The sequence below is a fragment of the Hibiscus syriacus genome, unplaced genomic scaffold, assembly GCF_006381635.1.
Source record: "Hibiscus syriacus cultivar Baekdansim isolate YM2019G1 unplaced genomic scaffold, ASM638163v2 tig00000778_pilon, whole genome shotgun sequence".
Classification (NCBI taxonomy): Eukaryota; Viridiplantae; Streptophyta; class Magnoliopsida; order Malvales; family Malvaceae; genus Hibiscus; species Hibiscus syriacus.
This window is the reverse complement of record NW_024061825.1, coordinates 2,763,497-2,776,114: the sequence shown is the minus strand read 5'-3', so window position 1 is coordinate 2,776,114 and position 12,618 is coordinate 2,763,497. Positions and strand designations below refer to the sequence as shown.

The following is a 12,618-nucleotide window of genomic DNA, read 5'->3' as shown; positions in this document are numbered from 1 at the left end:
CAAAATAGTTTAATCTTTATTTCTCTTTCTCTCATTAAATTTGTATTTTATTAATATTTTTTTTTTAATTTTGACTAATTAGTGTGGTTCGGGTGACCATTTTCCTATGATTTTGTTGTATGGAAGATGCAGAAACATATGAATTATCTTATCTTCTTTCTTAATATTTGGATGTTCTCCTTAGTTGACTGACTTAGTAGAATGACAAATGCCCTATGTAATCATGATTTTTAAACTTATAAACTACCTACAAACAGTTATGTTTCATGCGGCAGTTCAATTTTCAGTTATTTTATGTCGACTTGGATGTAATCAAGGACTTGGAGAAAAGGCATTGTCTTTTCTTATTGTCTGGAACTGGAACATGACAATCTGTTCTCACTAATATTTTCTTTGTTTTTAATGATATAATATTTGTTCAGAATTTTTCTTAAGCTAATAATAACACCAAACTAATAATTTCTACACCTATGAAGTTGTATGCTTTTGAGACAATGGAGATATTATATACTATGACTTGAAACAAAACACATCAATACATTATCCATAACTCTTTTTACAATTCTTGAGCTTGAACCAAATCTGAAAAGCAACTCCAGATCTAGGACTCAAATTCATAGCTAACGCCAGTGCTAAAAATATGAAAATTAGCAAGCCCCTGCCATGCTGCCAAAAATACATTCTCAGTATCAACATGGCAGTTCAAACTTCGAATACAACCATCTTCCTTCCACCGTTTCATTTCGTCGCTCGTCTGCATGCTCACTGGAACCCGGGATACTCCAGCTCAAAGTACATAATTCATGTAATATATCAACTAATGGAGATGAAGCAGAAGCAGCAGCAGCTCCCTTCAAATTCAAATTATAGATGATCCATACTACTCTTCCATGGTCTAAAGGGCATACATCCTCTTATATTCATTATTCAGGATCTCAGAATCCGAAGCCATAGACATAGAGAAAGAACGGGAGCGACTCTCAGCTTTCCTTATGCTCCTTAGCTTCGACTCCTCCATTCTATGTAAAATGACAAAATAGCACATTGAGCCGATTGTAGCAAGCATGATAGTGCTGCCGATTACAGTTGCACACACTGCAAGCCATCTAGACTTTTTCCCCACCACCACGTAAGTCAGCGAAATGAATGCAACAGAAATGAAGAGGCACGCCAACCACATGAGCTTGTTGATTACAAAGACAAGTTGCTTCTTTGCCTTTTGTTCAATCACCACCACCGATGTCTGAACAACCACCACCGCCAAGGAGATGAACAAAGCAAGGCTATCAAAGACGAAGAAAACAATAAATGGTGCCTTGTCAGCAATATGTGCTTGCCCAAGCGAGACCCCGTCTTTTTTATTCTCAACATACTGTCCAGGGACAGTGAAGATGGCTGCAAAAGCAACGGTAGCAATAAGAACAGCAACAATGGTAGCAGAGTTTATAGCGTTGTTTAGGCCGCTAATGTGGAGTTTCTTTAGTCTCTTTGCAATTTTTTGCACTCTGAAACCAGTCTGTCGTGTTTGTTGGAGCTGGGACTGGACATCATGTTTTATGTCGCTTACAGTTTGCTTTAGTTGTTTTGCTGGGTTTGGGGGCTTTCCATGGTCCTTAGAATTGGCTGCTCCTGCTTCCTTTAAGATCGAGACAAGTTCTGGGGTTCCACCTTTTTCTGCAATGTCAAGTGGGGTTTCTCCGGCCTTGTTTGCTGAGTTGATGTTTATGCCCTCAACCGATAGCAAACATCGTACAATCTGCACAACAGGAAAAGATTTGTAATCAATCAGATAAGGTTTAGTTATGGAAATCCAACAAAATCAATCAAGATATATATCCCCGTTAATCGAAACCTGAACTAAATTTTTTGTTGTACATCAGGCAAATTGATTGTAGGACTAAGAAACCAAACAGTTGATTCCATTTAACCATAAGAGTTATACATTGATCATTTTGAAAATTATTTAATGAATGAGAGAGCACCTGAGTACGGCCTTTCGTTATTGCAATATGCAATGCAGTATTTCCTTTATTGTCTTCCACGAGCAAAACTGAGGGGTCAGGTTTCAGCAATTCCAGCACTATCTCCTCATTTTGACCTTTCACTGCCATATGCAGTGCAATTTGACCCTTTTTGTCAATCCTAAAACCGGTACTTGGGTCCTTGCTGAGCAAAGATTTCACTACCTCTAAGTGCCCAATTCTTGCCGCTGAATGGAGGACAGTTTTACCATTGTTTCTTGCAATTTTAGCAAGGTCTGAGTCTGTTTCTAGAAGAAGATTGACCACCTCAATATGCCCTTGAGCAGCTGCTGTGTGTAGGGCAGTCGTACAAGATAAATCTGTAGTCATGACTGAGTTGGGGAAGGTACCCAAAAGTTCCTTCAGCACTTCTGCAAGAAAGTTTTGATCAAAACAATTTCAGAAACAGAAAGCGTAAATAATAATAGTTAAGATTACTTATAGAAAGAGACGGTGAGAAATTTAATAACATCAAACAACTTTTGTAGAAGAGAATGCCATTGAACATGATGAAGCAAGGCCTCCTAAAGTGAAGAGATAAACATGTTCCTTACCAAATTGCTAAATTCAAAGCCAAGTCATCAACAAGATAAAGTTAACTTCCCCATCAATAGAATTTAAGGATTATAAGATGCGTGAAAGAAAATCTTATTCGGAGTCAAATTGATAAGAAAGCAAAAAATCTAGCAAAATCGGCTTCAGACATTATCAACAAGTAAACTTTACAAGAGAAATAAAAACTAACGCTCGAAACAAACTAAAAGAAACATGAGACCACATTTATACAAAACACGCATACACATACCATTTGCTCATGTTTGAAAGGTAGTGAAATGTGAATGAAATAAGTATATTTCAGGTATCCTACTCTCCCAAGCAAATTACGCAAGTAACTTTGCGTAATTTGCATTTGTGTGAAGATTTTGGGAGTTATATTGCAAATACTTATGGCTGCATTCTTAAAATGTTACTTCTAAATGAATGAGGAATTTGCAAAATAAAACATGAAATTAATGAATTCTTACCAACATGACCTTGCTTAGCTGCAACATGGAACGGATCATAGCCATTCCGTGCGGTGATAGATGCAGTCTCGAGATCGATATGTTTCAACATCTCTGCAACAACCACAGCTTGACCATTCTCTGCTGCAACATAAAGGGGAGTTTCCCCTTCTAGGTTTTTCTTGGCCAAAAATTCCTTGGCCTCAGGACCATTAAGGTTGATAAGAATCTCCCTAACTCTAGACAAATTCCCTGTTCTTGCTGCCAAATGAAGAGGTGAATCACCTCTTTTTCCTGGAGACTCCCGATTCTTCCTGCGTTCACCGGCACCAATAAAGCTCAGCTGCCTCTCCATTACCACACGAAAGCTCTTCTGCCTCTCCATAAAGCCCCGAAAACTCTTCTGTTTTTCCATCATCCTGCTACCGCCGGGCTGTTTCTCACTCGAAACACCACGAAAACTCTGTTGCTTTTCAGGTTGTTTAAAACTTTGTTGCTTGTCCAGCATTCCTTGAGCAGGCGGTGATTTTTCTGTTGTTACGCCGCGAAAACTCTGCTGTTTTTCCATGATCAAAACCCGAATCTCAATGAATTACCAGCTATTACCAACAAAGAGTATGCTGCTTGGCAAAAGACGAATTATTTGCTTTTCTCCATCATCAGAAGCGAATCTGAAGCTCTTGTTTTAGGCATATTTCTTCGAATTCATAATCCGAAAAAAGTACCACCATCCCTTTTTATGATCGACAAGAATCTAATTGCCCAGAATTCCCCCCTTTCCTACAGTTGGATGAAAGCAGTTTTCAGTCACAACGCTAAGCAGCCCAAAAACAAAGAATCTCGTGGTAAAGATCGTTGATTCTCTAAGCGGAAAGTTTATTCCATAGGCTAAACTAGGAAGAACATAGGAGCAGTGCGGTTCAGATGATAAATGAAAGATTATTCCATAAAAATAAAAATAAAAATAACAGAAAAAGCTTGGATTTGGAGCTGAAAAGTGTGAAAGATTGATACAAGAAAATGGACTCTGAAAGTTGAATTCCTGAGAAAACGGATTCACTAGAGAAGAGAAGAATAGCCGATGGAACTTTGTATTATTGTACCAAACCAGAGCCACGAGAAATAGACAAGAAAAAAGTCTATGAAACAAAACAAATATCAGCAACCACTAACTCCACTACGTTATTTTTCTTGTTTTTGTTATGCTAAGCTTCATTTAATCGTTCAATTTTAGGTTTTTATTTATCAACTTTATCATTTATCATTGAAGTTTACTGGAATTTAATACCCTTAAACATAAAATATGTGATCAAAGTATACTGCTTTTTATGAATAGATATTTAAAGTATTTTCTGAATCGTCCTATAAACAGTATTTTAAGTGTTTAGATCGTAACAACCGTTAATTTTACGGTTAAAAAACACGTGTCGAGCTCTGATAATTTTAAATTTTTTATTTAAAGTTAAAAACTTAAAAAATATAATTTTATTTTAGAAAAACTCAAAACTTTTGATAATCTTAAAAAACCTCAAATTTTGGAAAACTTTATCCCAATCCATATACCTACGTCAGTCACTTCTGTTTGTTGTTATTATCGTTGACGAACTTCTAGCCAATCGAACCGTCGCTGATAACTGAGCCACCCGAAGTCACCCTAATCAAAGATTTAAACCTGATGACGCTGAAACCCAAAATCACGAAATTGAAACACTTGACGACTCCTATGACAACTACGACGGCTGACAATGGCAACAATAGGACTGCATCGACGACGACGACTATAGCCGGCAATGGAGGTTAGGGTTAGGATTAAGGTTAGGGTTAGTGATTTGATATTTTTAGGGATTTGAGTTTTTTTGTAATTTTTTAAAAATAGAGTTTTTTTTATATAAATATAATCATTTTTATTTTTTTTAAATTATCATAACGTGACATGTGTCACTTAACATGAATTTTTAACGATCATTATGTCTCGGGCACCTAAAATGGTAATATTTGTAATGTGAGACACCTGGATGATTCAAACAATACTTTAGGCACATATTCGTGAAAAGCGGTATAGTTTGGATATTTATTTTATATTTAAGCCAATTTAATATATACACTGAATTTTAATTTTAGAGTATTAGAGTTAGAGACGAATGTATTATTTTATGTTAGGCAAGCAACTAAAATTTACGAGGAGACAACTTATAAAATATCTCAAATATATAATAATTTAAAAATTTTAGGAGGCGATTGCCTCCACCCACCCTCCTTCGGTTAATCTCTAATTAGACTATTATATTATTAATAAAATAATAAGGTAATGATCTTTTTTCTTCTTTCGGTAAAGATTTTTAATTTTTACCGTCGATCAATCGCTATTCATCACCACTCATCATTCACGACAAGATTAGTTTTATCAAAATATTCTTCGTTTTACTTCTTTTTCTTCTTAACAAATTATTTTTTTATAAAACTCGTTCAAAATCGATGAATATTCATCTAAAACTCAACATTCTTATTCTTTGATGTCTTCCAACGATAATCTAACGTGATGTTCATCTTCTTGAAAGAATGCTTCTTATCATTTGATTTAAAAAAAACTCCAATAGAAAACCCCTAAACCTCTAAAAATAATAAACATGTAATTAGTTTTGTGAGTTTTGAGAATATTTTTTTGAAAAAAAAAATGATATACTAGGAACGTGTGTATTCAATGTCAAATAATTGATAGTTATCTTGAATAAATACTGTCTTACATTTATCTCAAAATATTTAAGTTTTTGTTTGTTGTGTTTTTTTTTTGGAGGCTTCCACCATCTTATTTAATTCAAATCCAATACAGTGTAATACAAGATAATAGAAGGGTACAACTCAACCAACATAATCACTTCACCACTGGACAATTAGGAATATCGTTTCGGGAATGTTTCTTCTAACAAGTTTTTTCAACACAAAAATATCATTTTTTTTATTTCTTGATTTGAGTTAATAATCACGCTTCAAATGAATTTTTTTTATTAAAAATGAATTGTTCGAAAATGGTTTTACGTTTCAAATGAAATTTTAGACCGAAAACACTTCTATAAACATTCCCAATCAACCTTTACTCCTCCATCGTGTAAAAAGATCTTCAGTTTATTTATTTCAAATCAAATTATATAGTAGGATGTATAAGTGAAATTTAATTACAAATGACGAGGAAGAATAAATAAATAAATAAAAAAGGACTCAATGTGCAAGCACCAAAAATGGGTAGCAATCAGACATGTGCCAATTAGATTTAGCCGCCGGTATTGTCTGGTCATATGAATACAGCGCATTATTAATTTGTATTATAAAGTAACCAAAAAGGTGAGATAATAATGATGGGTACCCCTATATATATATATATATATTACATAGCCGTAAAAGATAAACAAACCCCCAATAATGGAGCCATGTATAAGTGCTTACCATGCCCATTTTTAATGTTTATGGATTCTTTCTATGTGCTCTTGATTTCGTACCCTTAATCCTTCCTAGTTATAATTATGCCTTTAAACTCGTCAAGTGGTCTAATTATTAGGAAAAAAACATTATCTTAATAAATATCGTTACATGCTAAATAAGTACAACTAGATAATTTTATTAGAATAACATATATTTAGTAATTGGCACAAAAATGTATTAATAAAAATAATATCCATTTTAAACAATCAGATAGAAGTATATTTAAAGCCAGTTTGGTATAATTTTTTAAAATTGACCTTTAGAAGTGCCGTAAAAATGAATTTTTAAAAGTGTGGTATAAAAGTGTAATTTTAAAAAATTAATTGCTTGTGATTGTTGTTAAAATTTAAAAAGTGAGTTTGAAAAAATAAAATATCAATTATAGGCATTATATTGTAAATTAAAAATATAACATCTAAATTATATTTACACTTATATATGAATCATATTAATTCAAACTATAATAAATTTTAAAAAATATTATTATATATGAATTATATCAATTTAAACTATAAAAAACACAAATAAAAACATAATTATTATTATTTATGTCGATAGGGTTTTTGAAAAGATTTTTAATGAAAAGATGAGAGTCATCACCAATCATTTTTAAGGTACGATTGAAACACCTAAAATCGGATAATTTTAATAAAACATTTTTATTTTATCAAAAATGCCAAATTTTGGTCTGCGAAAATCAGAAATCGAGTTCAAGAGTCAGTTATGTGTGGCGAAGATTAACACCCCTACAACGCCCAAAAATTAGTACACATTCGATTACCTTATATTTTAAAAATAAAAAATTTTGAGTTCAATATTTTATTTAATTAAAAATATAACATCTAAATTATATTTACACTTATATATGAATCATATTAATTCAAACTATAATAAATTCAAAAAAATATTATTATATATGAATTATATCAATTTAAACTATAAAAAACAAAAAATACAAATAAAAACATAATAATTATTATATATGACGATAGGGTTTTTGAAAAGATTTTTAATAATAAGATGAGAGTCATCACCAATCATTTTACGGTGCGATTGGAACACCTAAAATCGAGTAATTTTAATAAAATATTTTTATTTTATAAAAAATGCCAAATTTTGGTCTGCGAAAATCAGAAATCGAGTTCGAGAGTCAGTTATGTGTGGGGAAGGATTAACACCCCCATAGTGCCAAAAAATTAGTACCTAGTCGATTACCCTATATCTTAAAAATAAAAAAATTTGGTTCAATATTTTATTTTATTTAATTTAAAATCCATCATGTATGCAAATTTTGAAGATGATGTTGATTTACCAAGACCAATAATGACCACCCTCAGGCATTTATACGAAAGCCTCGTTATTGATTCCAATAAACAAACATTGTCTCGAAGATTAAAAAATCATGATGTAGGGTTTTGAAAAGGATGTTGATTTACTTTGGGAATCAATAGTGGTCACCCCCGAGCATTTATGCGGAAGATACACTATTAACTCCTTGGTAAATTAACATTGCCTTATTTTTAAAATCCAAATGCAATCAAACAATTCATTATTGATCCTAATTATGCTAAGTGGGTTAATTAAGGCTTCCCTCTAACTTAAAGTGTCAAATTATATAATTTAAAAACCTAGAGGACTAGACCTAGAAATGCAAGCTCTAATTTTAACCATATTTGATTTTAACCAATCATTGAATCAGACAGTCAAAATGGACCATTGGGCATTAAGGCGAGAGCCAAATCGAATATTCCCTAAATTAAAGGACTAAAGTGACAATAAGCCTAAAATGGATGCTCTAATATTAATCATAATTGATTTTAATCTATTATTGAATCGAATAGTCGAAATGGACCCTCGAGCATTAAGACAAGGGTCAAATAGAATATTTCCTAATTTTAAACAAGTTTGAGGACTAAATCTAAATAAATCTAAATTTAAGGACTGGATCTAAAAAGAATGTACTAATTAAGGACTACACTAAGAGAAATCTAAACTTAATAGTATCAAAATTAGGACTAAAATGAAATGAATAAAATCAAATTCAAATTAAGCTAACATATCATGATTGTGACCAAATTAAAACAAGAGAAAATAGTAGGTCAAAAGTAAAAAAGAAATAAAGGCATAAGGACATAGTGACTAAAATATAAAAATGCTAAGCTAAAAGGATATAAACATAATTTTCCTTTTTAAAGCTTTATAACTAACAACCAGGAACAAAAAGAAAAATACACATTTAGTACCTTAATTCGAAACCAAATAACAAATAAAAACCAATCATATGACCGATTTGTAAAATCAAGGTAAAACTCTAAGGACTAAAAGTTAAAATTACATTTTTAGTTCTACACTAACAAATTTAAGAAATAAAAGAGAATAATAACCAAATTGATGCTTCGATTTGAGATAAAATATCACAAAAAAAATCTAGAAATTAGTGACCTAAATGTAAAAACACGTGTAAGTTTGGATAATCTAAAGAAAATTTCTCTTCTTTAAAGCTAACACAAAAATAGGAAAATCCCATAATCAGGATTTACATATTTAAATTAATTCATAAAATTAAATAAATGGTGAATGTTTTGCAAAAACACGCTAAATGTTCAATGCCATTTTTTACCCCTATAAAACTAAATTTTTCATAAAACAACCATTTTAACACCTGATTCTAAAAAACCAAACTTTCCATTTTTTGTTTTCTCTCGTTTCTCTCTACCTAGCCACAACGAGAGCCATCAAACCACCTAAAACCTAGATTTCAACCACCATGTTTTGGTGGCCATTTTCCTCCTTTGACTATCATCAACGGTGGTAAAAAAACTCAAATGATACCAAAACAAACCAAAAAAACAACTTGAACCCTCCGATTCTTCCTCCTAAGCCTATATTTGAGACAAAACTACCTAACAGACCCCCTAAATCTCCCAAAATGACATTCAGCCCTTCGATTTTATTATTTACGACAACTATAAGGTGACAATTGGTACCACTTTTGTTCTAACTCTCCCGTCGTACTTTTAAAACCTGATACAAGACTCTACTAGAACGTTAGAGTCCCTTGACTCTTCGGCTCTCCTCCCTGACAATGATTACTCCGATGAAGGCCCTTACAAACTTAGGTAAACCCTATTTTCTTGCTTCAAAATTCATATACACATGCAAGGAAAAAAAGAAAGAAAATGGTATAGAAAATGGCTACCTCAAAGAAGGATTTTTTTTTCTTTTTTGATTTGATTTTTGTATTGCCTAAAAAATCTATTTTAGATTTTTTGTTTGTGGGGTTTTATACCCGTTTTTATATAGGGTTACATATGTCAAAGAAAACCCAAATTTGCCTAATCCTTTTTTTTTCTCTTGTTTGTTGAGGAAAATCGGTCACCGTTTTGGTGGTGATAGATGAGACATGACAGGGCTCACACGCCCCTACCATTCGATTGTAATCATTATAGAAATAAATATGTGGGGACCAAATTTAGGGTTCCTCGATAATAGAAATATCACCATCAATGTTTAGGATATTCTGGAATTGGCATATGCATCAAACGCACGGATAGATCGACTGTTGGATCTCTTGGTGGCATGAGAACCGTTGGATCAGAGATGGGATCCAACAGTTGAGAATTACTAGCAATTACGATAGAATGGTTATTAGGGTAAACCCTAATCTCTAAAGATCTAAATCTTTGAATCTAGAATAGATCCAACGGCTATCCCTTAGCTGTGTATATTTTCATCTCTTAACTATAAAAACTCTAAAGGCTCATTAATCTATACCTTTGGATTGGGTCAAATCCAACGATTCCTGCTGACATGACACTAATACAAAGGGTTATAAAACCCTAATTATTGATGGTCCTATGTCATTAGATCTTCTTTGAATATAACAGTCTCTGTTTGGTGGCGCTTTGAGGAAGAGTAGGAACCCTAATGGTTGTCTGGGTTCTTTATACGGGCTTGTACGAATTGGGCTTCATTGGGTCATTTACTTCGAACTGTATTGGGTTTATATGATTGTATTTAAACCTGCATAATAATAATATATTAGTACCTTGTATTTTATTTATACGTTAATTTATTATATATTTATATTTTACTAATCAAAGTATGTAATGTTTATATAATTACCAAAATTTTATTTTATTTATATTTAGGACTTGAAATCACTATATTCCTATTCACATATACATATATTAATATAAATATTCAGTAAAACCTGTATGTGTATTTATTTATTTATAACTAAATGATAACTTAATAGTTCAAATTTAATTTAGGACGAAAATGCATGTTTACAACTGCCCCTCTTTGTCCATTATCATGTAACAATAATAGGATAAAGACAAGAATAACAAAATTTTTTGTATGAAATCAAATACATATGTTTGAAATCTTAGAGCTAGAAGTTATTCACATTAGGAACTTTTCACTCCCTTACAAGGTTAAGCTATTTTCCTTTATCGGAAAGATTAAATAAGCTCTCCTATATGCACTCATCGTTCTTCCACATCATGTCGATCCATCTTCTTCTATGATGGAATCTGGAAAAAAAAGGTTGAACAAATTCTTCTCATTAGGAACTTCTTCTCCCTCATCGGACGAGTTCTTCTTATTAGGAACCCTACCACTAGAAATACTGATCCAACTTCTTCTGTGATGAATGAGCCAAGGTTGAACAAGTTCTTCTAATTAGGAATTTATTCTCCCTGATCGGACGAGTTCTTCTCATTATGTACCCATTCCACTAGAAATATTTGATATATCTTCTATTTGAAGAATTATAGACCTACAAAAAGTGTATCATGTGTCATTGATACATGTTTAAGGTACCCGAAGGTAGTGACCTGAAGGTCCTTGATTCTTGCTGGGATCCACTTTTTCCAATGGTGAAACCGTGGATTGATTCTTTGCTGAAATATTCTTCTTTGGTATGAGATCATGCAATGAAGTCTTTGTTGACTTTTTAAATTCCTGTCAAATATCTAAAACTTGATAAAATGAATGTGTATGCTCTTATTTTGCAAATGCCTAAATATGAATGCATGATGTCATTTTAGTACTGCAAGCTCCATTGTCTTCTAAATATTTGCTTTGTTCTCTTTGCTAAGTCTTTATTTTTATTTTTAATTTTTCTTTTTCTTATTCTCTACAAAAATGTTCTTTTATCTGTCTCTGATAAGATCTTGCTAGAAATATGCTTTGGAGTGAACTGAATTGTCATCATTTTACTATCCCTACTGTATTTTGGACTATAAACATTCATTTTGTCGCGCTTTGTCATACACTTTTATCAATGAACACTAGTGTTAACACGAAAACCTACTTTGGATTCCCTGTACTTAAAAGGTAACTCAAAGAAATACCAATAAATCTTTTGTTTTCTTTTGGTCTATGTTAGCCTATTTATAAGATGCTTATAAAAATGAATAAACCTGAAGTTTGAACTGACAAACTTGGAATTTATTGATAAAATCCTGAAATTTATACAAAGTCATGGAAATCACATAAACGAAAAGAAATCTAGAAATAAGGGATAGATGTCCCAAGGATCTCTAGCTAAGTGTTCTTGAACCAATCAATTCGAAATAATTTGGAGCATTGAGTTGAGCTTCTGTTTGAAAGATATCAACGTTGTGAAGATGTCTACAGATGTGAAGTTTCTCTAAAAAATGTTAGGCTCTTGAGAGTATTTAATTGTTGGATGCCTAATACCATAATAAATTTGAGTCGCCCCTTCAGGTTTTCAACTCAAATCCTTCATTTGATTTCAAGATATATTTTACGAATTTTATCTTGAAACCCTATTTTTAATTTTTTTTTTAATTTTCAATCATTTTTCATTTACCTCTTTTTTTCATTTTCATTTTTCTTCTTCTAAGCATACTATTTCTTGATAGATTTTGAGTTTATTGGGTTTATGTGCTCTTCTCCATCCATTTATGTCGAAATTAATGTTCCTCTGGAAAAAAACCGTTTTGACAACGTATGACCCTTTCCAATTAGGCATCCGTTTCCCACAAAAAATTTTATGAACAGGAAAGATCTTTTTAAGCACTAGATCATCCTCTCAAAATTATTTCGGATGAACCTTCTTATCATGAGCTTGCATCATCTATTTC

The 12,618-nt window shown here is 32.2% G+C and overlaps 1 protein-coding gene across 1 annotated transcript; it reads right to left on the bottom strand.

Annotated features, from left to right (window-relative positions):
• Nucleotides 1-884: 884 nt before the first annotated feature.
• LOC120115321 (ankyrin repeat-containing protein At5g02620-like) lies at nt 885-4,104 on the bottom strand. Its single transcript, XM_039136052.1, has 3 exons — nt 3,047-4,104; nt 1,983-2,392; nt 885-1,756 (listed from the first exon to the last, which is right to left on the bottom strand). The coding sequence occupies exons 1-3, from the start codon at nt 3,591-3,593 to the stop codon at nt 896-898; spliced, it is 1,818 nt and encodes a 605-aa protein (XP_038991983.1). The 5' UTR covers nt 3,594-4,104; the 3' UTR covers nt 885-895.
• Nucleotides 4,105-12,618: the final 8,514 nt, after the last annotated feature.

Excerpts from the sequence above, each read along its gene's own strand:
- LOC120115321 (XM_039136052.1), bottom strand. The coding sequence starts at position 3,593 with ATGGAAAAACAGCAGAGTTTTCGCGGCGTAACAACAGAAAAATCACCG. Across the intron at positions 2,393-3,046 it reads AGCTAAGCAAGGTCATGTTG|AAGTGCTGAAGGAACTTTTG; the intron begins GTAAGAATTCAT and ends ACTTTCTTGCAG. Across the intron at positions 1,757-1,982 it reads TAACGAAAGGCCGTACTCAG|ATTGTACGATGTTTGCTATC; the intron begins GTGCTCTCTCAT and ends CCTGTTGTGCAG.